The 27,311-nt window shown below is 40.9% G+C and overlaps 2 protein-coding genes across 5 annotated transcripts in view; both read left to right on the top strand.

Moving 5' to 3' along the window:
* The first annotated feature begins 13 nt into the window (after positions 1 to 13).
* LOC135341776 (ER membrane protein complex subunit 8-like) lies at positions 14 to 3,120 on the top strand. Of its 2 annotated transcripts, XM_064538435.1 has the most exons (5): positions 19 to 297; positions 535 to 681; positions 1,093 to 1,137; positions 2,332 to 2,390; positions 2,794 to 3,120. In XM_064538435.1, the coding sequence occupies exons 1-5, from the start codon at positions 103 to 105 to the stop codon at positions 2,951 to 2,953; spliced, it is 606 nt and encodes a 201-aa protein (XP_064394505.1). In that variant the 5' UTR covers positions 19 to 102; the 3' UTR covers positions 2,954 to 3,120. The 2 variants fall into 2 exon arrangements, with proteins under 2 accessions (XP_064394506.1, XP_064394505.1); XM_064538436.1 differs by lacking the exon at positions 1,093 to 1,137 and having other exon boundaries at positions 14 to 297.
* Positions 3,121 to 5,921: 2,801 nt separating this feature from the next.
* Positions 5,922 to 27,311, top strand: part of LOC135341116 (hemicentin-1-like) — a 33,197-nt gene continuing 11,807 nt past the window's right edge. The window contains exons 1-46 of one of the 3 annotated variants that reach the window (XM_064537593.1): positions 5,922 to 6,582; positions 6,649 to 6,792; positions 7,263 to 7,844; positions 9,083 to 9,334; positions 9,394 to 9,518; positions 10,076 to 10,235; positions 10,542 to 10,841; positions 10,995 to 11,558; positions 11,748 to 11,999; positions 12,062 to 12,186; positions 12,241 to 12,406; positions 12,619 to 12,768; positions 12,892 to 13,056; positions 13,104 to 13,259; positions 13,366 to 13,518; positions 13,837 to 14,088; positions 14,148 to 14,278; positions 14,350 to 14,509; positions 14,979 to 15,554; positions 16,216 to 16,467; positions 16,518 to 16,642; positions 16,697 to 16,868; positions 16,922 to 17,437; positions 17,568 to 17,819; positions 17,871 to 17,998; positions 18,047 to 18,224; positions 18,612 to 18,899; positions 18,945 to 19,244; positions 19,310 to 19,615; positions 19,672 to 19,962; positions 20,953 to 21,522; positions 21,804 to 22,055; positions 22,118 to 22,242; positions 22,294 to 22,471; positions 22,526 to 23,041; positions 23,169 to 23,420; positions 23,472 to 23,596; positions 23,664 to 23,841; positions 23,896 to 24,402; positions 24,530 to 24,781; positions 24,833 to 24,960; positions 25,009 to 25,183; positions 25,462 to 25,749; positions 25,809 to 26,108; positions 26,177 to 26,479; positions 26,543 to 26,833. In XM_064537593.1, coding sequence (XP_064393663.1) covers positions 5,988 to 6,582; positions 6,649 to 6,792; positions 7,263 to 7,844; positions 9,083 to 9,334; positions 9,394 to 9,518; positions 10,076 to 10,235; positions 10,542 to 10,841; positions 10,995 to 11,558; positions 11,748 to 11,999; positions 12,062 to 12,186; positions 12,241 to 12,406; positions 12,619 to 12,768; positions 12,892 to 13,056; positions 13,104 to 13,259; positions 13,366 to 13,518; positions 13,837 to 14,088; positions 14,148 to 14,278; positions 14,350 to 14,509; positions 14,979 to 15,554; positions 16,216 to 16,467; positions 16,518 to 16,642; positions 16,697 to 16,868; positions 16,922 to 17,437; positions 17,568 to 17,819; positions 17,871 to 17,998; positions 18,047 to 18,224; positions 18,612 to 18,899; positions 18,945 to 19,244; positions 19,310 to 19,615; positions 19,672 to 19,962; positions 20,953 to 21,522; positions 21,804 to 22,055; positions 22,118 to 22,242; positions 22,294 to 22,471; positions 22,526 to 23,041; positions 23,169 to 23,420; positions 23,472 to 23,596; positions 23,664 to 23,841; positions 23,896 to 24,402; positions 24,530 to 24,781; positions 24,833 to 24,960; positions 25,009 to 25,183; positions 25,462 to 25,749; positions 25,809 to 26,108; positions 26,177 to 26,479; positions 26,543 to 26,833 — 12,256 coding nt within the window. In that variant the 5' untranslated portion in view covers positions 5,922 to 5,987. The remainder of the gene's footprint in view (positions 6,583 to 6,648; positions 6,793 to 7,262; positions 7,845 to 9,082; positions 9,335 to 9,393; positions 9,519 to 10,075; positions 10,236 to 10,541; positions 10,842 to 10,994; positions 11,559 to 11,747; positions 12,000 to 12,061; positions 12,187 to 12,240; positions 12,407 to 12,618; positions 12,769 to 12,891; positions 13,057 to 13,103; positions 13,260 to 13,365; positions 13,519 to 13,836; positions 14,089 to 14,147; positions 14,279 to 14,349; positions 14,510 to 14,978; positions 15,555 to 16,215; positions 16,468 to 16,517; positions 16,643 to 16,696; positions 16,869 to 16,921; positions 17,438 to 17,567; positions 17,820 to 17,870; positions 17,999 to 18,046; positions 18,225 to 18,611; positions 18,900 to 18,944; positions 19,245 to 19,309; positions 19,616 to 19,671; positions 19,963 to 20,952; positions 21,523 to 21,803; positions 22,056 to 22,117; positions 22,243 to 22,293; positions 22,472 to 22,525; positions 23,042 to 23,168; positions 23,421 to 23,471; positions 23,597 to 23,663; positions 23,842 to 23,895; positions 24,403 to 24,529; positions 24,782 to 24,832; positions 24,961 to 25,008; positions 25,184 to 25,461; positions 25,750 to 25,808; positions 26,109 to 26,176; positions 26,480 to 26,542; positions 26,834 to 27,311) is intronic. The other 2 variants (XM_064537594.1, XM_064537595.1) reach the window with 2 other exon arrangements.

Here is a 27,311-nt window from a genome sequence, read left to right as displayed (position 1 = left end):
TCAAGTGAGTTTTACCGGGAAAGCCCCACCAACCCTTGATTTGCCACGTGGCTTGTGAGACATAATTAATCTCACATTCATCAAAATTGGATACCTAGCATAATGTCTTACACTATCTCTCTGAAAGCATACAGCAAAATCATTCTGCACTGCTCTAAGTACCCTCATAAAGCTATCAATGGAGTAGTCATCGGCTCAGTCTCCAAAGAAACACAAAGTGTCCAGATTCAAGATGCCATCCCTATGTTTCACTTAGGCATTGGCCTAGCTCCAATGTTGGAAGTTGCACTCACACAGGTATAAGTAGGTAGATCTAATGTGGTAACCCTTGAAACATGGTACTTAAATAGAGTCCTCTGTCTAGGTCTGGGCCCTATTATATTTATTGGCTGCTTTGGACTAGACGTCTAGTATAGATTCCAGGTTCTTATTTATTGCATGCCATTTACCGTAGATATTATATGGACTGTGTTATGTAATCAATATGTGATCACTGTCTATTAATAAAAAGTTTGGCCTATTTAATTCCCACAGGTTGAGATCTATTGCGACACAAAGGGGTTAAGTATTGTGGGTTATTACCATGCCAATGAGAGAGTCAATGATGCGACAATCAGTGACACAGCAGTCACCATTGCCAACAAGATTGCCGTTAATTGTGACAAGGCGTGTCTACTAATTGTGAGTCATGAACTTGAGCTAACATGCATTATTTGTGTGGGAGTTACAATAGACTCGCTATTCCGGCTCTCTGAAGTACGTCCACCTAGATATACCGGCCATTTGGTTTGGCAAGGATTGCTAGCTAGATGATAAAATTGTATTACACTTAAATATCCTCGAGACAGAACAGCAAATAGTAGATTCGAGGTAGGGTCATTTTTTTTAACCGCGGCTATTTTCTGAATTGCGGCCACCTCGCTATTCCAGCCAATCTGCACTGTCCCAAGGGTGGCAGAATTAACAAGAGTCTACTGTATATAAAAGTGACTATTGTATGCATAATAATTATTGAGTTGCAAACTAGCCACTAGGAGGATTGAATCACTTGTCATTTCTTGTGTGCTACATACTCTTCATTGTTTTCTTTAGGTTGATAATGAAGCACTTGGAGACCAGACAAAGTCAGGTCTAAAGGTTTGTCTATTCTATATTACCATCCCCTTACAGTGTAAAGTAACAAATAATAAATTAATTGCACTGAAGTGCTAACCGTCGGCTGTTGACATGAATCATAGAAACCAGAAGAGTGTTATACAATAGTATCTGGAGTCATTAAGATGTACTCCTGATAGTATGTATGATCATGGGAAGCTGGCTAAGCAGCAAATAACGGGAGCAATAAAATTGAAACTTTTGAGAACGGAGTTTTAGTAAGTGCACTGTGGACTAGGATCATAGCTAGTCTCATGCATCAGCTGCCCTGGGATAGTCCGTCTGAGCACTTTAGTCTGAACTTTTTTGGCCAGGTTGGAATTCCGACCTGACCAATCAGATCAAGGATTGATAAAATTAAAGGAAATAAAGAATGACAAAAGCGTATGCGTTCTCTACAGTAGGACGCATTTATAGCTAGCGCTAGTAAGCCTAGCCTCGACTCCAGCCCCTTCAATAGTGGGCCTGGTATTAACTGTTGGTGCGTGGGTGGACAATTAATTTATTATTTACCGTATTTTATCTCATTGAACGTTTAAACAGTATTTTATCTTATTGAACGATTGTGATAAAGAACAGAAAAAAGAAAAAGGAGAGCTACCTCTCTGTATATACTGTAGACAGAGACAGCTAAGTAAAACCTCAGCTCTGTAGATTCATCCATTAACTTGAGGCTCGGATCGGATACACACTCAGGCGACAAGTCAATCTCATAAGAAATTAGTTAAACCTGTGGGTAAAAAATAAATGTGGATAAGTACAGTGGCTGTGACGTAACATAATGTGAGGACTACTTATTGATTTACACAATAGATTTACCATTGAAAGCACTATCCATTAATACATACTCAAGCAACAAGTCCCTCGGATCGGATATGGTCTGCATGTTCACAACAAGTCAATCAATTTTCCGAGGAGGACGCCTCAGACCCTAGCTGTAGGGTATGTATCCTAACCATTTTGTGGTAAAAGTCAAAATCTGTCATCATCCCTTCTGTTAGTAATCTTCACTGCCATTATTACTGCGTAAAGAGAGAAGGTTCCCCTGACACGTTGAATACCAGTAGCACTACATGAGCATCCTCACCCTCAGTATCCTAATGACCAACATTGCTATCTAATTCTGCTTGGAAGTTGCTTTACCTGTGCATGTGTATAATGTTGTCTCCCTTGTAGCTCCAGGTGTTGAAGAGTGACTCGGGACACAGCCACTGGAAAGAGCACCTCAGTGCACTGTGAGTACTCTACCATATATACCTTCCTGGCTCTGAAGTTTGCACAAAATGCCTATTTTCTCGTACTGATTATTCATTGCTATAGTTGTACATCATTTTGTTAGTATGCATGCAGCCCCCCCCCCATTAACTTTCCCAGGAAATTTCTTCCCATGCTTGCTTTATACCACTTGCGTGCAATAGCCTATATTCTTTACTTAGTTGCCTGTCTTTTTTAAGAAATTTGTCTACACGAGAAGGTCTGTGGTGTCCAGGGTAGACCAATCTTTATAATTAAGCACTGCAAGTTGCAGTAGCACTCTAATTGGATACATGCGTGGTTGAGTGCAATATACAGTATCATGCTGGTACCCTCCAAAGGATCAGTATTATTCGGTTAATGGAGTGTTCTATTTCTTCGTAGGAAATTTCTTGACGAGCAAACAATTGTCAACACAAGAAAACTGGTTCAAAACAACATGGCTGAGATTCTAGTGGATTTCGATAATCATTTGGATGACATTCAACTTGATTGGACAAACCCTAAAATCAATAGAGCTCTTCCCAACGGTACAATACAGTAGAGTTGGCATTTAATCAGCATTCTGTAGCCACATGTATTGTCTGCACTTGTTTGTGTTGCACAGGTACTTTAGTCTTGTAGTTATCAATATTAATTGTGTGTGTTAGATTTGCATCCATTAATTTGTATACTCAATTTGTTATAATAGAATCTTATTCGTACAACTTACATGTACATGATTGTATATGTAAGACTGGTGAAAGTTGAAAATATTACTAGTCATTCACGTCAATTTAGCCATAATTATATTCTGACAGGTAATTATCTTAGTATGAACCAAAACGCCTTCGACGGTAGTTTCACCAAAAGTGGCCTATTTCTAGAGTTGGTTTAGTATAGTATGAACCATAAGACACTACGGTCAGTGACAGGTTCTATAAGATCATAACTCATGAGCTTACACATATACATATACATTTCGCACATTATTTGTGTGGGACGGAAAAACGAGATTGCACTATTATCATATGTACGTTGAATTTTGAACAAATTATAGGTTTGTCTCTAATTTCATAATAGATTTATCCATTGAATGGTTAGTAAATTAAGACTACTTAGCCTCCTTCACCGGCCTTCATAGAAAAGAAGGCCTGCTATTGACTGCTTGCGTATGCGAAAAATTATTGTTTTCCCATAAAATTTCCTATAATTATTACAGAATTCATCAGAGAAAGTCATACACAGAGCTATATAGCTAGCTAGCTAGAGACAGAGCTGTGTAGGTTTGTTGTACAGCTATTTTCTTCTGATGGAATCAGTAGCAGTAGTATAGTAACTTTAGTGTTAATGGGCGTGGCCTGTTCATATAGACTCTTGTCAGCTTTCACTCCTTTCAGACGATCGTCATCCACATTGTTGCTGGCTGTGAATCTTTTGTTAGGCTAAGGGTAGCTATCAGAGAATGCTATCCGGTGGGCTAGAAACCTTCAATCGAACTTTCTATCTACTTTCTTCAATCCACTTCCGTTCGTTGTGATGTCATAGTTTTACTGAGCATATACGATGATATCCAAAGCCCCCAGATACCGGGGGGATATTAGCGCATGCGCAAGCAGTCGATACCAGGCCCACTTCCCTGAGTGAAGTGCGGCCTGAGATCGAGGCTAGACTATACTAAAGACTAGTCTCGTTGACGCTCCTGCAATGTCACATGATTCGTAGTAATAGTATGCATGCACCGGTTCAATGCAATGAGAGGATCGCTCAGACCAATTGCAGGCCATATACATGTTCCTGCCATGGTATATATATATATCGGGTTTCGAATTGAGCGAGGCTCTCTTGATTGCGACTTTTGAGTTTTCACAAATGAAAGACATGCAAAAAGTTATTAAGCATGCGCATGAAATGCAATAGGGTTTGTACTGTGTTAGCAAATGATACTATATACATTCGAAACCCGATATACTGAGGATAGAAGGTGCCCCTAACATAACACGCCTGTGAACCTGCATCCTTGTGATGACCAATCATTGTTTACTCAACTCGTGCAGACAGTAAATTAGCCGTGCATCATTTTGCTATATATAGGGCGCATATATATACAGGAAATAATGCCCTATTAACTTTCTCACGACATTGTTATAAGCTAAACAATCTTTCGATCCCTGCATGTGCTTGCATCACATCAACGTGGATCTAGATCTATCTTCTCTACGCTTATAATTTGTGTTGGGTCTATACACAAAGTAAGTTTTGTGGCGTCAATCTATAAGCACTGAAACAGGTACCAAGTTGCAGCAGCACTATTAATTGGATGGTTTCATTATACACCTGTATAGAGTGAGTGTGTCCTCTGGGAGGATACAGTTCATTATCATTGTTAATGGAGCGAATCTTATTTCCTAGTAGGAAATTCACAATGAAAGAACAGTTGATTATCAACCAAGGAAACTGATTCAAAACAGAATAGCTGAGATTAGGGATTTTGACAGTTAACTTGATTGAAAATCGATAAGAGAGGCAACTATTCAGCATTCTGATGTCCATGCATTCATGTATCGTCTGCCTACATGTCTCTATATATAATTATATTTGTGTATTAGGTTTTCCCATTACTTTAATAGACTCATTCCTATATAATTTTTGTACCGGTTATATCTTTATAGTATACAACCTACGAAAGGATGAAGCTGAAAACTATGTCTAATACATACCCAGTCAGAACTCAATTAAGAGCCATATAAATATTTGAATGTACATTATGCACAGGTTTGTTTCTTAGTATATGTAACATTCCAAAGTGGAAAGTGTCACATTGCTATACCGTATAATGGGAAATTTCGCGGAGGTAAAAACTTCGTTGAACTCGAACAGTGGTGATTTTCGTTTGCTTCATTGCGTGCACTTGTATTGCATGCATTTCCGGTAAACCACGCCTATAGGTTTTCATGGGTTAGGTTTTCATGGGTTAAATTTTCGTCGAGGTATCAGCTTGCCAATTTTTTACATTACAAAAATTACTCGTATAGCGGGTATATTTCGAGGATATAAATGTTTGTGGTTTTCGCCAGGAGCCCATAAATAAGAGAAGGAGCGGCTGACTGCAGGGATCACTTTTCGTAAGTGGTTATGACCGCATTTCCATATATGCAGAGTCACTTAAGTGGTTGAATCCCTACACGTGTTATACACAATACAGGGCTGCGGTTTGCGTCGCTTCCAAACAAGGAAGTGCGGTTTCACCGGCAATTACGAGACGTGATCCCCGAGTATACGTTGAAGTTAGCCGCTCCTTCTCTTATTTATGGGCTCCTGTTTTCGCTGATTAAGCATCTACCGCGAACATTTATACCCATGGAGGAATTTAATATAGATTCATACATGCTGCAGAAAAGCTGCTATTCTGCGAAAACCTTTCTAACGGTCCACGAAAGTTTATACCCTCGAAATATACCTGCTATACGGTATGTATACTTAAGAGTATGAACCATTGATTTTGTCAATTAACATCGTTAAATATCCTCAAGTGACCGTACAAGCAAGTTTTAGTTCATATATTATAGATCTAGCTCTAACATATCACATTATTGCGCATGTTATTGTGCTCAAAAAGATATCTCTTGCTATACATTCGAGTTTGCGATCCCCGACACAATGCCAAGATGAAGCTAGATCTATATTGTTTATTAGTGGTATTACAGCTACTGCTGCACCAAGTGAGCTGCTTTTACGGTTGTGCAAGAGTAACTAAAGAAGATCTAGGGAATACAACTCAACTCTCAAATGAAGGAATTCTGGCTTTTGCCCTCGCTAATGACCATTTTAACATTGCTGCAGTGGACGTAGTTGTCATTGACATAAATGTTGTTTGTGAAGCTCAGCACAAGATAGAAAATAGATACAGATACACGTCGGTTGTTGTTTCTTATATCTGCGCAAGTAATGATTTAAGACTTCCAAATTGTAATAGCACTGTAGTCATTACAAACCAATTAACGTTGGCCTGTGAATTAGGTAATTGGTCTCGGCTTATCTTCGGGGATGCTGCATTTGCTCTAACACCAGATCCCACGGCTTCTCTATCAACTGTGCTAAACTCAGGTTGTGATATTTGCATTAGTCCTCACCATCCGGTTGCTATTCAGGGATTTCTAGCTGCTTTACCTGACAATGTGACTCATTGTGTTGGTAAGTCATGTTGCACTCTATAGCTTCTTACGTTTCACCCCATGAATTGAATTGTCTTCTCTGTAGATTGTCTGAACTGTTCAACTGGTCTTCAGCGCTGCTATCAGTATGGGCATTTGAATGAGCAAACTTGTTGTAGCTACTTCCATCAAGGTGCTTGTGTAGCAGAGTGCCCAGCTCCGCTAGTGCCTACCAGTAATTTTGAATGTGGTAAGTTTGTCCAGTGAGGTGCATGCATGTGTATCTCTTTTCAGTATCATTATTTCGTACAAACTAAGATTGTGAGTATATCAATATATCAAAAAATGATTCACTCCGCCTCTCGTGTATGGTCCATAATAATTATATGCAGCCTGAAGCAATGTCTCAGAGGTTTTACCTAAGTCCATTCAGTGTATGATCCCCTCCCCCTCCCCCCATGACTTGTATGTAGGCTAGCTATAATTATAGATCCAGTGTGGCCCGTGATAAATTAATATTTTGCTCAAAAAACAATTATGAGTGTGTCTATACAAGCAGCACCCGTCTATTTATTGTCCAATTTTTATATTGCATGGCAGTTGGCCATATTGGTCTATAGGTGTCGAGTTTTGACTGCTTATGATAATCAATTCAGTTTGTTTGTGTATAGTGCAATGCCATGTTTTACTCTGGTCACTGAATCTTTGTTATTTTTCCAGTCTGTATGACGACAGTAGATCTAGCAGTCATGAGTCCTAAAATCAAAGTTGTGGAGCTTGGGACGAACTTCACTCTGATCTGCAATGTGACCTGTGCTTCCAACACAGCCCAAGTCGTGTGGTTCGGCGCAACAGGGCCACTAGGTGAAACTAGCAGAACATTCGATCAAGACTCTAGTATCCTGACATCCCTTCTTACTCTTGCTAATATCAGCTACAATGATGGTGGATTGTACTCCTGTAGTGTGTCTGCTGTCACTAACTCCACTGTGGTTGTTATTGTTCCAACTGTCTCACCCCCTGAAATTTCAAGCACTGTTGGGGATAATGCGTTCAGCTTCACCTGTAACGTCCAATCATCTCTCAGTTCTACTATCAGCTGGTACAAGTACGATCTTGAGGATGAACTACAGCAAATTAGTTTCACCACTGATGATGGTTCTGGAAGTGCAATCGCAATATCTTTTAACAATATTAAGCTGAACTTTGAAAATGTGACATTTGAGGATGCAGGTGTTTACCAGTGCTCAGTAACCGATAACGAGCTAGGAGAGATTACGTCTGCCAATGCTACATTCACAGGTTCACAATCATTTTCTAATGTATGAAAGCTTAGCAGTTCATTAGACTAAGTGTACATAATTATGTGATGCAATCTGAGAAAACAGACCACTTGGCTTAAAAGTTGAGATCTCTATACATACTGATAGAGCAGAGAAATGCCTACGCAATGCTACGCTTAGTCTGCACATACCTCATTCTATGACTAAGTTATAATCGTGTGAAGTTGGTTGCTATGAAAATGCATTATTGAAAAAACGCCATTCAAAGATGCCCTACTCCATTAGTAAGCCTATGTTTTGCGTTTTTTTACGATGCACTGAGGTGAAAATAAAGCACCAGATTTCACATAGAGATATTAGAAAGGCTATAGATACTTGTAAGCTTATAAAACTAAATTCATCACTTTGCACTCAAGGTCATGAATTTGCCTCTAGCTCAAATTGAAAATCTAAGCCAAGTTTTCGCTGTTTTCGTGGGTTATAGCAATCCTACATGAAAATTAGAATTATCTGCTATAACGTGCAAAGATTAAAGGCGTGGTTTCCGATAAGCAGTCATCCCATTGTGTTTGTTTTCCTGTTTCAGTGCTTATAGATTGATATCACAAAACTTATTTTGTGTAGACCCAACACAAATTATAAGCGTAGAGAATATAGATGATCTAGATCCATGTTGATGTGATGCAAGCACATGCAGGGATCGAGAGATTGTTTAGCTTATAACAATGTCGCGAGAAAGTATAGGGCATTATTTCCTGTATATACATGCATGCGCCCTATATATAGCAAAATGATGCACGACTAATTTACTGTCTGCACGAGTTGAGTAAACAATGATTGGTCATCACAAGGATGCAGGTTGACAGGTGTGTTATGTAGGGGCACCTTCTATCCGTAAATTAATCAGTATATCGGTTTCGAATGTATATAGTATCATTTGCTAACACAGTACAAACCCTATTGCGTTTCATGCGCTTGCTTAATAACTTTTTGCCATGCCTTTCGTTTGTGAAAACTCAAAAGTCGCAATCAAAAGAACCTCGCTCAATTTGAACCTAACCCATTGTGCAACGAAATGCTTTTAGACGCCATTCCACAAAATATAAGTGCTTCGAAAATTTCGCGCTATACAGTATGCTATATGTAGATCTGGTTGCCTTTATACACTTCCTGTCTACAGTAAGTAGTGTGACAAAAGTATAATAATTATATGTTTGTTTGTTGTAAGTCCATTGTATAATTTTTTTCACTGTGCAGTCTCACCAGAGAGCAGTGTGACCATCACTCCCAACACCTCAAACAACTTTCAAGGAGACACTCAGACGTTCTCCTGCTCAGCCATGGGTGGTCCTGGAAACATGTTCTCATGGAAGAGACTGTCCGACAACACAATTGTGGGGAACACGTCCAGCCTAACTGTGAATGTGAGTAGAGCCACAGATGGTGGGCAGTACAGGTGTGAAGTCAGCAACCTGGCAGGTAACGGCTTTGACACAGCCACTCTTAATGGTAAGCAACATAAACGTAATACTTTTAATCATCATTGCATGCTTCTCTTCTTCATGTAGTTGGAGTTTCTATTGTCATTTCTCCCTTGTCTGTGAACGTGATAGTCAATGAAACAGTATCACTCACCTGTATGGCCAGTGGATTCCCTCTACCTAGTATTCGCTGGAATCACGATCAAAGTGGAGTGAGTTCCTTACTTGGTATTCATGTTTCAAATGAAAGCACCGCGGGTGCTGATGCCTCGGTGGAGGTGCCAAAGCTACATAACAAAAGCCACTAATAGCTAGCTTTTATAATTATAATGATGACCTTTGCTGCATGCAGAATCCAGAATCACAGGGAAACTCAAAGAGTGGGTAATAATCGGCCATGATTGTTGTTAAAAACTCTTGCAGCTACCAATAGCTAGCGTTCTAGTGCAGAGCTAAGTACTAAGTAGAGTAGCAACACTCGGTAAACATGTTTTGCTACGGACTCTTCTGAAAAGGCTGCAATGGCATTCTAAGTAAGCAAAACTAGGCATAACTCGAGAACGAAGCTTTATTTTGCAAATCCACAAATACCAAGCCAAGAAAACATGACTAGAAGCCTATAGAAACTCTTACTTGCACTTCATTGATCCTTGTGCAGCTGTAGCAGTCTACACACACAGACACACAAACACACTACCGTATACCTCGCTTGCGCATGCGCACCGAGGCATAATAATGAAGGGATTACACTTGAATGCTTTTCATATAGCCTTTTCATTCAACTATCATCGCCATTCTGGAAGAGAGATCAGTGACTAGCACTCTCACCATTAACATGGCCACAGCTGATGACTCTGGAGAGTATGTTTGTTATGCATACAATCTATTCAGCTCAGCCACCAGCGAAACTGCCAACGTCATGGTGACAGGTACATATACTAGCTTAACTATAATTCAGTACACTCCTTCAGATGACTTAACAATATCTGTATAAATTATTAATAATGTTGTGCATGCAGATATACGTATAATGTTAATGTATAATTTGAAACAACAACACTCTTTCGTAAAGGAGTTACGGTTTGAAAGAGTAACTACGTATGCCGTGGGTTTAATGCATGGTTATTGGGCATCTAATAGAATAAGTTAGGCCCGTGCTTGTTGTTCCCGCCAATGTTTACCTTTTCCATCTTAACAATTTTAGTATATCGGTTCACTTTCTACCGTCCATGCAGGAACATGTTTGGCTGCTAGCTATAATGAATGTTGCAACGATACTAGTGGGAACTGTACAGGCAGTCCTCCAAACTGTTTTTGTGACTCTCAGTGCCGTTCTCGTGGTGATTGCTGTATTGATATCGGAGATACCTGCCCTATACCGCCTAATTCGTGCAGTGCTGCGGGCTATGAGAACTGCTGTGATTATAGATATGGATGTTCTGTGTATCCGAATGGAATCTATGGTGTATGTTACTGTGATACCTTCTGTAGACAGTTAGGTGATTGCTGTGACGACATTGACACAACTTGTCCACGTGAGATATGATATTTTTTCAAGATTATATAATGGGTATTTTTCTGTGAAACTCATAAATGCTACCTTTGACATGCAGTAGTCCTAAATTTGGTGTCATCGGGAAAATGTTTGTGTTATAATTATATTATTAACATTGATTAAACTCTTATAGGGATTTGCACGATGACAGTTGCCAATTCTCAAGTTGTGCAGCCTGGGACAGACCTCACTCTGATCTGCAATGTGACCTGTGCTTCCAACACAACCCAAGTCGTGTGGTTCGGCGAAACAGGGCCACTAGGTGAAACTAGCAGAACATTCGATCTAGACTCTAGTATCCTGACATCCCTTCTTACTCTTGCTAATATCAGCTACAATGATGGTGGACTGTACTCCTGTAGTAGGTCTGCTGTCACTAACTCCACTGTGGTTGTTATTGTTCCAACTATCTCACCCCCTGAAATTTCAGGAACTGTTAGAGATAATGCACTCAGCTTCACCTGTAACGTCCAATCATCTCTCAGTTCTACTATCACCTGGTACAAGTACGATCTGGAGGATGAACTACAGGAAATTAGTTTCACCACTGATGATGGTTCTGGAAGTGCAATCGAAACATCTTTGAACAATGTGCTGAACTTCGAAAATGTGACATTTGAGGATGCAGGTGTTTACCAGTGCTCTGTGACCGATAACGAGCTAGGAGAGATTAGGTCTGCCAATGCTACATTCACAGGTTTGTTTTGTTTAACAATCATGTTCTGATGTATGGAAGCTCAGCATACTAAGTGTACATATGTTATGATCTCGATAACATATGCTATATATATAGATTTGATTGCCTTTATGTACACTACAGTATTTTTATGTGATATAAAGCGAAGTATAATAATGTCGTAAGTCCAATGGTTTTTTCACTGTGCAGTCTCACCAGAGAGCAGTGTGACCATCACTCCCAACACCTCAAACAACTTTCAAGGATACACTCAGACGTTCTCCTGCTCTGCCATGGGTGGTCCTGGAAACATGTTCTCATGGACGAGACTGTACGACAACACAATTGTGGGGAACACGTCCAATCTAACTGTGAACGTGGGTGGAGCCACAGATGGTGGGCAGTACAGGTGTGAGGTCAGCAACCTGGCAGGCACTAGCACTGACACAGCCACTCTTAATGGTGAGCATTATAGACGAGATATTCATTATGCTATTTGTATTTATTGGTAACTACCTCTGCAGTTGGTGCTGTTTTTGTCACGTCTCCTTTGTCTGGTAACGTTCCTGTTAACGGGTCATTCAATCTCACCTGTACAGCCAGTGGATTCCCTGTACCTACGATTTTCTGGGTCCAGAATGAGAGGCTGGTGACTACATGTGCCCTATATATATATATTATATGTACATGACACTGCATGCAGGTGTATGCACAGCCTTCTAGCTCTACTATTGTTGACATCCTGGGAGAGAGATCAGTGACCAGCATCTTCACCATTAACATGGCCACGTTTGATGACTCTGGGGAGTATGTTTGTTTGTTCCATACAACATTTTACGGCCAGAGTGAAACTGCCAACATTGTGATAGGTACGTACATGTACAAGCTTATCCTACTGTCCTGTTCATAGATCGTATTCATAATAACAGGAGTGCACTGCGTTTGTCTGATCTATAATCTGCGATATTGCCATGCCTCTGTGTGCATGCACCAGAGATATTTATTGTGTGTGCGTTTGTGCGTAAAAAACTTGCACTAAGGTATTCTACACAGCAAGTGCTTGAGTATATTCTTTTTTCAGACGAAGCCAATGTCCGATTGGTTGGAGGCAACAACACGTACGAGGGTAGAGTGGAAGTGTACTATGATGGAGCCTGGGGTACTGTCTGTGACGACGCCTGGAGTCTTCAAGAAGCCAATGTCGTGTGCAATCAACTGGGATATGGAATGGGTAAGTGACTTTCCCCTTGTTGCTATAGATACTGAGCAATGCATGCATGAGTGGCCTTCTATGTTAAACAGTTAGATATGTCGATTATAGGGATTGCTATTGGATATATTTCTCCACTCTCAGCTACAAGTGCTCCGATTAGAGCTACCTTTGAACAAGGTACTGGAAATATCGTTCTCGATAATCTTAATTGTACTGGCAATGAGGACACACTCTTTGACTGCAAACACAATGGCGTAAATCACCACGACTGTACACATTTTGAGGATGCTGGAGCAGTCTGTGAAGGTACCAGAAACGTGGTACAACTCTTTCACTACTAGTATTTTTCACAGGCTGCATTCAAGGAGATGTGAGGCTCGGTGGAGGGGCTAGTTATTATGGTCGTGTGGAGGTTTGCAACAATGGAGACTGGGGCACTGTCTGTGACGACAACTGGGATTCAGTAGATGGAAATGTAGTGTGCAGACAGCTCGGATATGGTGGAGCAAGTACATACATCTATATGTATAAATTAACTGCATATGTATATGTATGCTAGCCGGTATTGCAGTTTTTGTTTTACAATTTAATTGTCTACATAATGTCTTCACGCAGGTTTTGTTGGTACATTTGGTCAAGGTGAAGGTCAAATTTGGCTGGATGATTTGAACTGTACAGGAACAGAAACATCCATATTTGACTGTCCCCATAATGGAGTTGGGGTGCACAACTGTATTCACTTCGAGGATGCTGGAGTGGTGTGCTTTGGTACGTATGAATACATATACAATGTCCACACCATGTATAGCCAAGCTGCTTTACAAGACAGTTCATGTGTCAAAATTTCAGCTACAATACCTTTTATTGGAGGGAGCTTGCGTTTAGCATAGATTTGAACAATAAATTCATTACTTATAATTTGCGTACATGTAGAACTTACATGTCATGAACATACATTGCAAATTTTGTTGCGGTCTAGTATGTTTTAAGCGCACGAGTCCTAGGTACATTTATTTATCTATTTACATGTAAAGGTAAACTTAACGCTCGAAAATTCCCAAATGTTAGTGTCATTTTCTTTTGCAGGCTCACCAGAAATCAGTGTTACCATAACTCCCAACACCTCAAACAACTTTCAAGGAGACACTCAGACATTCACCTGCTCTGCCATGGGTGGTCCTGGAAACATGTTCTCATGGAGGAGACTGTACGACAACACAATTGTGGGGAACACATCCAATCTAACTGTGAACGTGGGTGGAGCCACAGATGGTGGGCACTACAGGTGTGAAGTCAGCAACCTGGCAGGCAACGGCTCTGACACAGCCACTCTTAATGGTAAGCAACATAAACGTAATACTTTTAATCATCATTGCATGCTTCTCTTCTTCATGTAGTTGGAGTTTCTATTGTCATTTCTCCCTTGTCTGTGAACGTGATAGTCAATGAAACAGTATCACTCACCTGTATGGCCAGTGGATTCCCTCTACCTAGTATTCGCTGGAGTCACAATCACAGTGAGCTCGAGGTAAGCTCCCTGTTTAGTTCAAGGTACTCATGTTTGAAAATGGTATTTACACTTGGGTGCTTTTGATGCAGCCTTTACTTTCAACTGTCATCAACATCCTGGGAGAGAGGTCAGTGACCAGCACCCTTATCATTAACATGGCCACACCTGATGACTCTGGGGAGTATGCTTGTGATGCATTTGATTCTTTCAGCTCAGCCACCAGTATCACTGCCAGAGTCATGGTGACAGGTATATGAGCTTAACAACCTATTATACTGTTCACTGAATCAATATCCTTCCAAATGACAATCTCTTCCCTGTTTTGATATCAGTTGATACAGTGGACATATGACACCCCTTGATGTTTGCTTAGAGTGCATACCCACTCATATCTGCACTGGGAAATCACACCCGTATCACATCTGTGATACAGTGGGCACATGATATTATTCCACCCCTTGATGTTTGCTTAGAGTGCATACCCACCCACCCACTCATATCTGCACTGGGAAATCACACCCGTATCACATCTGTCCAGTCTTAAAGGCTGTTGAGAATGCTAGATAGCCAGTTTGAATAAGTAGCTGCTAGTAGCCTGCTATGCTCGTTTACATCTGGTTAACATTGCTAAGTTGGTTGTCATTGACAAATGGGAAAATTGGTATGATTGTATGTTTGTGTTAGTAATTCTATTTATTGAACTGTGTTTTATTTCCAGGGATTTGCACGATGACAGTAGCAGTCATCAATTCTCAAGTTGTGGAGCCTGGGACTGACCTCACTCTGATCTGCAATGTGACCTGTGCTTCCAACACAACCCAAGTCGTGTGGTTCAGCGAAACAGGGGAACTAGGTGAAACTAGCTGCACTTTTGACCAAGATACTAGCACACATATCTCCCTTCTCACTCTTGCTAATATCAACTACAATGATGGTGGACAAATATACTGTTATGTGCCCAGCAGTGATGTCTTTAACTCTGCTGTGGTTGTTATCGCACCAACTATATCACCCCCTGAAATTTCAGGAACTGTTAGAGATAATGCACTCAGCTTCACCTGTAACGTGCAATTATCTCTCAGTTCTACTATCACCTGGTACAAGTACGATCTGGAGGATGAACTACAGGAAATTAGTTTCATCACTGATGATGGTTCTGGAAGTGCAATCGCAATATCTTTCAACAATGTGCTGAACTTTGAAAATGTGACGTTTGAGGATGCAGGTGTTTACCAGTGCTCTGTGACCGATAACGAGCTAGGAGAGATTAGGTCTGCCAATGCTATATTCACAGGTTCGTTCCGTTTGAGTAATGTTCAATGTTGAGCAGTTCAATCATACTTAGATCTGGAGATTGATCTCTCAATGTGCCTTAGTAGGACTAATTGTACATGTACGTATAGTTGGTATGTTTATAGTTGCAGTGTGCTTCCTTCTTCCTTATACATTTACAATACAATGATGTTCGGTTCTACTCTTATCAAAGTATACGCATACCGTATATCTTCTAATTTATCGGACAGCAAAAAATAATTATTTTGGAAATTGTCCAGGTATAATTGGAATAGAGCATGCGAAGTGTCCAGAATAATTAGAACAAGCAAGCAGCTGCATGCGAGCTAGCTAAGTTTAATAGAACAGGGTACGACTGAATAGTTGCACTAGCTATCTAAAACTAGCTACTCAAAGCTATCTAACTGCAGCACTCTAAGTCTTACTTGCCGTCTATGAATGGTAACTCAACTTTTCAAGGTATTGTCCGGATATTTAGAACAAATGTAATATTAAAGTACTGGAGTGTCCGTTGTATTAGAACAACGAAAATTGCCCAAAAGAGTGTCCGGGGTAATTAGAAGTGTCCGATAAATTAGAAGATATACGCATACTCTAGTATGCACTTATAATTTATGTCATCTGAGTAGTTTTCAAGTCATTTTTTTCATCACACTTTGCAGTCTCACCAAAAAGCAGTGTGACCATCACTCCCAACACCTCGAACAACTTTCAAGGAGACACTCAGACGTTCTCCTGCTCTGCCATGGGTGGTCCTGGAAACATGTTTTCATGGACGAGACTGTACGACAACACAATTGTGGGGAACACGTCCAATCTAACTGTGAGTGTGAGTGGAGCCACAGATGGTGGGCAGTACAGGTGTGAGGTCAGCAACCTGGCAGGGAACAGCTCTGACACAGTCACTCTTAATGGTGAGGATATATACATGTATTAGTATCTAATGATTCTCTTCACTCAACAGTTGGGCCTGTAATTTTTACTGCACCATTTTCTGTAAACGTGAGTGTGAGTGATGCTCTCAGTCTCAACTGTGTTGCAACTGGGTTTCCAACACCTACCATCACCTGGTTTTTGAATGAGAATAAGGTACGTGGGATTTTTGGACTGCAATGCCAATTAAGTGCTTCATTAATTCTGTAGTATCAAGAAAATCGCACTGAGGTGACCTTCACTATACTGGAGAGGTCAGTGAACAGCACCCTCACCATTGATATGGCCATGCTCAATGACTCTGGGGAATACCTCTGCAATGCCAGCAGCCCAAACTATGATACTGTCTCAAGTGACCCTGCTACAGTCATGGTGATGATAGGTAAAACTCTTTTACTAATAGTCGTCGTGCATTTAAATTATGTTATATTGCAGTGCCCCCAAGTATTGTGATGATTGCTGTCTCTCCATCAAGTATTGCAATACGTAACGACAATGTCACATTCACTTGCGATACTCACGGTGGGCCTGGTAATATGTTCCAATGGCAAAGAAATGGAGTAAATCTCGATGACGAAACTCAATCAACACTACAACTCACTTCAGTTGAGGATAGCGATGGAGGAGGGTATACTTGTGTCGTCAGCAATGCAGCTGGAAGTGACAGTGCTGTCCTCACCCTGTATATTCAGCCTTACATTGTAACTGATCCTCAGCCTCAAATACTAGCAGCAAACGATGATCAAGTGTCATTCACTTGTGAAGCAATGGGATTTCCATATCCTAGCTTCCGATGGATGAAAGACGAAGACCTCGAGTTTGAGAGCTTGGGACAGAATCTGACGTTTTCCCCTGTTATATTTGGAGATGAGGGCACCTACCGATGTGTGGCTCATATCAGTTTGAGTATGCAAAACTTCACCGCCGTATCTCAACCAGGATTCCTAATAGGTATACATTAACACGTTTATGTTACAATAATTAAACCTATTAATGGTAGATCTAGCAAACCAGTTGAAATGCTGACATGTATGAATAACATAATTATGTGTACATCAAACTGATTCTGATTCCTATACAGTCTCACCTGAAAACAGTGTGACTGTAATTCCAAACACTACTAACAACTTTCAAGGAGACACTCAGACATTCACCTGCTCTCCCATGGGTGGTCCAGGAAACATGTTCTCATGGAGGAGACTGTACGATAACACAATTGTAGGGAACACGTCCAATCTAACTGTGAACGTGGGTGGAACCACAGATGGTGGGCAGTACAGGTGTGAGGTCAGCAACCTGGCAGGCACAAGCACTGACACAGCCACTCTTAATGGTAAGTGTATGAAATGTTAGACTATATTGTTCTCACTTTCAATCTATATAGTTGGTCCGATCCTTTACACTATCAATCCCCCATCTGTGAATGTGAGCATATCTGATTCACATACCCTCACTTGTGAGGCTAGTGGATTCCCTGTACCCACCATCATCTGGGTCCACAATGGAACTGAGGTATATTATAGGTTTTCAAATTCATTTTTAATCGCTATGGTCTTTCAGTATCTGCCTCTTGAAGATCGCATCATCGTGTCTTACACCAATGGAGAGAGGTCAGTGAACAGCACCCTCACCATCAACATGGCCATGCTCAATGACTCTGGGGAATATGTCTGCAATGCTAGTACTCCTGGCTATGACACTGTTGTGTCAACCAACCATATCACGTTATTAGTACAAGGTAAGCCATGCATTCTTTTGTTGCGGCGCTTTATTGTGTATTCATAACCCTGGAAAACCATAAATCCACTAATAAGAATTAATTCATGTCTGCATGAAATGTACACATGTTATGACATACTTGTATGGGAAAAGGACACAATTCATATTTTTTCTTTGTACATATTGGACATAATTATCATAACGTGCAGAAATTATCTCCATAGTTTAATTGTTACTTCCTCTTGTGAGAATTGTCGACAAGCCCATACTTTTTCTCTGCAGGGAGTACTTGCATGCTTCCTTAACAAAACATTTGTGTATGTATATATATCTATACATTTGGTACCAGTGCTTGTTTATATGTTCTGTTATTTAAATTCACAGCCTTTGTTTCTACTTTATTCAGCAACTCCAGAAAAACCACAGAATGTAACAGCTGTGGAATTGACAACGACTAATGTGTATTTAACATGGGTGGAACCTCATGATAGCAACGCCCCAATCCATGGTTACAGAGTCTCTTATATCATACCCTCGTTCCTTGGAGGGACTGACATAACCGTCAATAGCACAATAGAAGCTGTAAACATAACTGGACTACATCCTGGAGCAGGTTACATCTTCTCAGTGGTTGCTTTCAATGACATCGGGGACAGTGCACGTGGTAGTGTCATGGTTACTACTGTGGAAACAGGTATGAGATTTTTGCATCAACCAGTATCATGAACTACTTACACAGTCCCAACAAGTGCTCCTGAGAACATTGTGGTCACTGCTATATCTCCCATTGAGATACAAGTGAATTGGACTGAAGTTCCTAAGATAAATCAGAATGGAAATATCACCACATATGAAGTTATGTACGAGCCGCTGATAACTTTCGATATACTCACTGTAGCCTGGGTAGACACTACAAATGTCTTCATTGTTCTTACTGGACTGGAAGAGAATGTAGAGTACAACATCTCAGTGAGAGCGTATACAAGTGTGGGCCCTGGACCTTTTAGTTTGGAAGAGATGGAAATAACTTTTGAAGATGGTTAGTTGCATGATGATCTGTAGTTTTAGCATCTAATGATTGCATGTGCTTCTATTTCGACACAGCTCCTGCCAGTTCACCTCAGAATGTGACAGCGAATGTGTTTTCCTCCACTGAGATCCAAATCAACTGGACAGAAGTTCCCGAGATAAACCAAAATGGAGTGATTACTGAATACGAAATCATGTATGAACCACTAGTGACTTTTAGTGGTGTGCTCAATACAACAACAATCAGAACGACGAGGAACTTATTTATCACTCTCAATGACCTGGAAGAGTACGTGGAGTACAACATCTCAGTGAGAGCTTACACCAGTGTGGGACCTGGACCCTACAGTGTGGAGATTGTTGGGAGGACGCTTGAGGGCGGTGAGATCAATAGATTAGAATTAACAGGTGCATGATTGTGACGTCTTCCACCATAGCTCCTTCTAATTCACCAACGATTGATAGCATCATGTTGCTGTCTCCCACTGAGATCCAAGTTAACTGGACTGCAGTGCCTGAAATAGACCGTAATGGTGTGATTAGTATGTATGAGGTCTTATACATGAGTGCATTTTCTATAAATGAAAGTGTTTTCACTATGGATGGAGATACATTCACTGCACACATCACTGGGCTGGAAGAGTTTGTTGTCTACAATGTGTCAGTGAGAGCTTACACCAGTGCTGGTCCTGGTCCCTTCAGTGAAGTAGAAACAGCAGGAGGGGCAGGTGAGTGTCTTGTGAAGTTGATGTATGCATTGGGCACAATAACTTTCCAGGGTTTTCGCTATAGTTTTAGAAGCGAAACACGGATGGTCCCAAAGCAACCACGCAAAGCATCACGTGAACCGCTTTCGTTGCCAATTTGTCTCTTCGTTCTATGTGTATAACTGCCATATACAATACCATATGGGCTTGTGGTCAGACAGCTTATATTAATATATAGTCTCGCAAGACACGCCCCTTACGGAAGATGGTCTGCAACAGTGTGCATGTGGAGCTTTTCCCAGTGGAATATGATTAAGTGCTCACCCTCTCACACGCCCACTCTAGAGTAAGTGTGGAATAGCTGCTCAGCCTATTAGCATGCTAATTCATGACCACATGTTGTGGTTTTGTTACCCTGTAGCACGGAGCAGAGGTAGAGTGATGTGTGTGTGTGCATGTGTGTGTGTGTGTGTGTGTGTGTGTGTGTGTGTGGACACAAAAATGAGCTTTTTGAGCAAACTAGACACTTTCATAGACTGCTGTAACTGCTAATGAGACAGCTAGTTATAGTTGAAACTTGTAAGCGATCTTCAAAGGCGACAGAAAACACTGTTTTCTTCATTGCTTTATAGATTTATGATCCTTCCCCATAATAATAATAAGGTCATTACGGTAAAAAGTTTGTATGGATACAATAACTTTATAAACGTCCATCCACCCACTCATATAACAAGATGCTTATCCCTTGTTATATGAGTGGGTGGATGAGGATGTTTTACAAATACAATCGTTGGCAGCGCCAAGATCCTGGCGCAGAGGACAACTCCACATGCACACTGTTTCCAGACCCTCTTTTCCGTGAAGGGTGAAGGGTGAAGAGGCAGGATTGTACCACTGGTATTAGTAGCGTAAACTACAACTAAAGCTTTGGTACAACAGGGTACAACTTTAAGTGTAATCGTTTGTGTATACTTTTCTTTGTATATTTCTATGGATGTTTTCTTTCTCTAGGGATTTGCACGATGACAGTAGCAGTCATCAGTTCTCAAGTTGTGGAGCCGGAGACTGACCTCACTCTGTTCTGCAACGTGACCTGTGCTTCCAACACAACCCAAGTCGTGTGGTTCGGCGAAACAGGGCCACTAGGTGAAACTAGCAGAACATTCGATCAAGACTCTAGTATCCTGACATCCCTTCTTACTCTTGCTAATATCAGCTACAATGATGGTGGACTGTACTCCTGTAGTAGGTCTGCTGTCACTAAATCCACTGTGGTTGTTATTGTTCCAACTATCTCACCTCCTGAAATTTCAAGCACTGTTGGGGATAATGCGCTCGGCTTCACCTGTAACGTCCAATCATCTCTCAGTTCTACTATCAACTGGTACAAGTACGATCTGGAGGATGGACTACAGGAAATTAGTTTCAGCACCAATGATGGTTCTGGAAATCCAATCGCAACACCTTTCAACAATGTGCTGAACTTCGAAAATGTGACATTTGAGGATGCAGGTGTTTACCAGTGCTCTGTGACCGATAACGAGCTAGGAGAGATTAGGTCTGCCAATGCTACATTCACAGGTTCGTTCCGTTTGAGTAATGTTCAATGTTGAGCAGTTCATTCATACTTAGATCAAGCCTTTATAGAGATTGATCTCTCAATGTGCCTTAGTAGTACTTATACATGTACGTGTATATAGTTAGTCTGTTTAGTTGCATTCACTAAATTTACATTTACAAGACATGTTCGGTTCTACTGTTAACGCGTACTTCAGTATTCACTTACATGTACATACATTATACATCTAAGTTGTTTTTCAACGCAATCAAATTGCTGATCACTTATTACTTCACTTTTGCAGTCTCACCAGAGAGCAGTGTGACCATCACTCCCAACACCTCAAACAACTTTCAAGGAGACACTCAGATGTTCTCCTGCTCTGCCATGGGTGGTCCTGGAAACATGTTCTCATGGACGAGACTTTACGACAATACAATTGTGGGGAACACGTCCAATATAACTGTGAGTGTGAATGGAGCCACAGATGGTGGGCAGTACAGGTGTGAGGTCAGCAACCTGGCAGGCAATGACTCTGACACAGCCACTCTGAATAGTAAGAATATACTGGTACACATTAATTATCTGTGACGATTAATGATTCTGTTCTCTTAACAGTTGGGCCTATCATTTTTACTGCACCCATGTCTGTAAATGTGAGTGTGAGTGATGTTCTCAGTCTCAACTGTGTTGCAATTGGGATTCCAACACCTACCATTACCTGGTTTTTGAACGGAAATGAGGTGAGACTGGAATTGTCGTCCTAAGTGCTTAATTTATAACTTCGTGTGTAGTATCAAGAGGACGAAAATCGCACTACGGTGACCCTCACTATACTGGAGAGGTTAGTGAACAGCACCCTCACCATCAATATGGCCATACTCAATGACTCTGGGGAGTATGTCTGCAATGCTAGCAGTCCTAACTATGATACTGTCTCAAGTGACCCTGCTACAGTCATGGTGATGATAGGTAACACTTTTTTTACTAATAGTCCTCATGCATTTAAATTATGTTATATTGCAGTGCCCCCAAGTATTGTGATGATTGCTGTCTCTCCATCAAGTATTGCAATACGTAATGACAATGTCACCTTCATTTGCGATACTCATGGTGGGCCTGGTAATATGATCCAGTGGCAAAGAAATGGAGCAAATCTCGATGAAGAAACTCAATCAACACTACAACTCACTTCAGTTGATGCTAGCGATGGAGGAGAGTACACCTGTGTCGTCAACAATTCAGCTGGAAGTGACAGTGCTGTCCTCACTCTGTATATTCAGCCTTACATTTTAACTGATCCTCAGCCTCAAATACTAGCAGCAAACGATGATCGAGCGTCATTCACTTGTGAAGCAATGGGATTTCCATATCCTAGCTACCGATGGATTAAAGACGAAGACCTCGAGTTTGAGAGTTTGAGACAGAATCTGACATTCTCCCCTGTTATATTTGGAGACGAGGGCACCTACCGATGTACGGCTCATATCAGTTTGAGTATGCAAAATTTCACTGCCCTATCTCAACCAGGATTCCTAATAGGTACATTTTTACACGTTTATGTTACAATAATTATTAAGTTAGTAGATCTAGCATACCATTCGAAATGCTGAATTGGTATATGATTATATAATTATGCGTACATTAAACTGATTCTGATTCCATACAGTCTCACCTGAGAACAGTGTGACTGTAATTCCAAACTTTACTAACAACTTTCAAGGAGACACTCAGATATTCACCTGCTCTGCCATGGGTGGTCCTGGAAACATGTTCTCATGGAGAAGACTGTACGACAACACAATTGTGGGGAACACATCCAATCTAATTGTGAACGTGGGTGGAGCCACAGATGGTGGGCAGTACAGGTGTGAGGTCAGCAACCTGGCAGGGAATGATTCTAGTACAGCCACTCTTAATGGTGAGGATATTTATTATCTGTGATGATTTAATGATTCTGTTCACTCAACAGTTGGACCTGTAATTTTTACTGCACCATTGTCTCTAAATGTGAGTGTGAGTGATGCTCTCAGTCTCAACTGTGTTGCAACTGGGTTTCCACCACCTACCATCACCTGGTTTTTGAACGGAAATGAGGTGAGATTCTTGAATTGTCATCCTAAGTGCTTGTTATAATAGTATAACGTTCTGTATATAATTATAGTATCAAGAGGACGAAAATCGCACTACGGTGACCTTCACTATACTGGAGAGGTTAGTGAACAGCACCCTCACCATCAATATGGCCACACTCAATGACTCTGGGGAGTATGTCTGCAACGCTAGCAGTCCTAACTATGAGACTGTGTCAAGTGACCCTGCTACAGTCATGGTGATGATAGGTAACACTTTTTTTACTAATAGTCGTCGTGCATTTAAATTATGTTATATTGCAGTGCCCCCAAGTATTGTGATGATTGCTGTCTCTCCATCAAGTATTGCAATACGTAAGGACAATGTCACATTCACTTGCGATACTCATGGTGGGCCTGGTAATGTGTTCCTGTGGCAAAGAAATGGAGTAAATCTCGATGAGGAAACTCAATCAACATTACAACTCACCTCAGTTGATGCTAGCGATGGAGGAGAGTACACTTGTATCGTCAGCAATGCAGCTGGAAGTGACAGTGCTGTCCTCACCCTGTATATTCAGCCTTACATTGTAACTGATCCTCAGCCTCAAATACTAGCAGCAAACAATACTCAAAGGTCATTTACTTGTGAAGCAATGGGATTTCCAGACCCTAGCTACCGATGGATGAAAGACGAAGACCTCGAGTTTGAGAGTTTTGGACAGAATCTGGCGTTCTCCCCTGTTATATTTGGAGACGAGGGCACCTACCGATGTATCAGTTTGAGTGTGCAAAACTTCACGGCCCTATCCCAACCAGGATTCCTAATAGGTACATTTTTACACGTTTAGGTTACAATAATTATTAGGTTAGTAGATCCAGCATACCATTCGAAATGCTGAACTGGTATATGATTATATAATGATGCGTACATCAAACTGATTCTGATTCCATACAGTCTCATCTGAGAACAGTGTGACTGTAATTCCAAACTTTACTAACAACGTTCAAGGAGACACTCAGACATTCACCTGCTCTGCCATGGGTGGTCCAGGAAACATGTTCTCATGGAGAAGACTGTACGATAACACAATTGTAGGGAACACGTCCAATCTAACAGTGAGTGTGGGTGGAGCTGCAGATGGTGGGCAGTACAGGTGTGAGGTCAGCAACCTGGCAGGCACAAGCACTGACACAGCCACTCTTAATGGTAAGTGTATGAAATGTTAGACTATATTGTTCTCACTTTCAATCTATATAGTTGGTCCAATTATTTACACTATCAATCCCTCATCTGTGAATGTGAGCATATCTGATTCACATACCCTCACTTGTGAGGCCAGTGGATTCCCAGTACCCACTATCATCTGGATCCACAATGGAACTGAGGTATATTATAGGTTATCAGATTCATTTTTAATCGCTATGGTCTTTCAGTATCTGCCTCTTGAAGATCGCATCTTTGTGTCTTATACCAATGGAGAAAAGTCAGTCAACAGTACCCTCACCATCAACATGGCCATGCTCAATGACTCTGGGGAATATGTCTGCAATGCTAGTACTCTTGGCTATGATACTGTGTCAGCCAACCATATCACGTTATTAGTACAAGGTAAGCCATGCATTCTTTTGTTGCGGCGCTTTATTTTGTATTCATAAAACCCTGGAACTATCTGAACGTTCATATTTTTTTTTTGTACATATGGACACATCTCAATTGTTACTTCCTCTTGTGAGAATCGTCGACAGGCCCATACTTTTTCTCTGCAGGAGTACTTGCATGCTTCCAACAAAACATTTGTGTATATATTATATCTATACATTCAGTACCAGTGCTTGTTTAGATGTTCCGTTATCTAAATTCACAGCCTTTGTTTCTACTTTATTCAGCAACTCCGGAAAAACCACAGAATGTAACAGCTGTGGAATTGACAACAACTAGTGTGTATTTGACATGGGTGGAACCTCATGATAGCAACGCCCCAATCCATGGTTACAGAGTCTCTTATATCATACCCTCGTTCCTTGGAGGGACTGACATGACCGTCAACAGCACAATAGAAGCTGTAAACATAACTGGACTACATCCTGGAGCAGGTTACATCTTCTCAGTGGTTGCTTTCAATGACATCGGGGACAGTGCACCTGGTAGTGTCATGGTTACTACTGTGGAAACAGGTATGACATTCTTGCATGCATAAACCAGTTTCTATTAGCATCATGAACTACTTACACAGTCCCAACAAGTGCTCCTGAGAACATTGTGGTCACTGCTATATCTCCCATTGAGATACAAGTGAATTGGACTGATGTTCCTGAGATAAATCGGAATGGAAATATCACCACATATGAAGTTATGTACGAGCCGCTGATAACTTTCAATATACTCACTGTATCCTGGGTAGACACTACAAATGTCTTCATTGTTCTTACTGGACTGGAAGAGAATGTAGAGTACAACATCTCAGTGAGAGCGTATACAAGTGTGGGCCCTGGACCTTTTAGTTCCAAAGAAATGGAAATAACCTTTGAAGACGGTTAGTTGCATGATGATCTGTAGTAGTTGTAGTATCTAATGATTGCATGTGCTTCTATTTCAACACAGCTCCTGCCAGTTCCCCTCAGAATGTGACAGCGAATGTGTTTTCCTCCACTGAGATCCAAGTCAACTGGACTGAAGTTCCCGAGATAAACCAAAATGGAGTGATTACTGAATACGAAATCATGTATGAACCACTAGTGACTTTTAGTGGTGTGCTCAATCCAACAACAATCATAACGAGGAACTTGTTTATCACTCTCAATGACCTGGAAGAGTACGTGGAGTACAACATCTCAGTGAGAGCTTACACCAGTGTGGGACCTGGACCCTACAGTGTGGATATTGTTGGGAGGACGCTTGATGACGGTAAGATCAATAAGATGGTTTTTTAATAGGTGTATCATTATATTGACGTCTTTTCCACCATAGCTCCTTCTAATTCACCAACAATTGATAGCATCATGTTGCTGTCTCCCACTGAGATCCAAGTTAACTGGACTGCAGTGCCTGAAATAGACCGTAATGGTGTGATTAGTATGTATGAGGTCTTATACATGAGTGCATTTTCTATAAATGGAAGTGTTTTCACTATGGATGGAGATACATTCACTGCACACATCACTGGGCTGGAAGAGTTTGTTGTCTACAATGTGTCAGTGAGAGCTTACACCAGTATTGGTCCTGGACCCTTCAGTGAAGTAGAAACAGCAGGAGGGGCAGGTGAGTGTCTTGTGAAGTTATATGATGCCTCGATGCACCATGCAGGCATACAGCAGTAATCCGTGTATTAATAATTATGCAAGTTTTATGAAAGTAGTGTATAGGTTATACTAAGTGTATAGGAAGGGCAAAACCTGGATACTTGAAAGGCAGCCAAAAATACCCCTACAACACGGCCAAAGTGCTGTGCATGTACAGTGCCTTCAGTCTATAGAGTAAATAAACGCAATTTGGTACGTGTTAGTACATAAATGTAAATATTTTAAGATTGGAACATTTCTAAGAAAATATGATGATACCATTGTGTTGGTGAACAAATTATATAAAACATATCCAAAAATATTTTCATGGCAACCAAAGGTGGTGGGTATATGTGGTGGTTTATAAAACACCAACATTTTTCTATAGTGGACAATCGCTTAGCGATGGAAAAGACCAATTGTTTTCGGCTAAGGTATGGAACTTTTGGCACAACATT

This window comes from Halichondria panicea, chromosome 9 (genome assembly GCF_963675165.1).
Source record: "Halichondria panicea chromosome 9, odHalPani1.1, whole genome shotgun sequence".
Taxonomy (NCBI): Eukaryota; Metazoa; Porifera; class Demospongiae; order Suberitida; family Halichondriidae; genus Halichondria; species Halichondria panicea.
Note: the sequence above shows the minus strand (reverse complement) of the source record. Positions and strands in the feature narration are given on the sequence as shown.

Bases quoted from the DNA above. Each gene is read 5' to 3' on its own strand.
- LOC135341776 (XM_064538435.1), top strand. From the start codon at position 103: ATGTCTTACACTATCTCTCTGAAAGCATACAGCAAAATCATTCTGCAC. The intron at 298-534 runs GTATAAGTAGGT...TAATTCCCACAG, and splicing joins TGGAAGTTGCACTCACACAG to GTTGAGATCTATTGCGACAC. The intron at 1,138-2,331 runs GTTTGTCTATTC...TCTCCCTTGTAG, and splicing joins AGACAAAGTCAGGTCTAAAG to CTCCAGGTGTTGAAGAGTGA.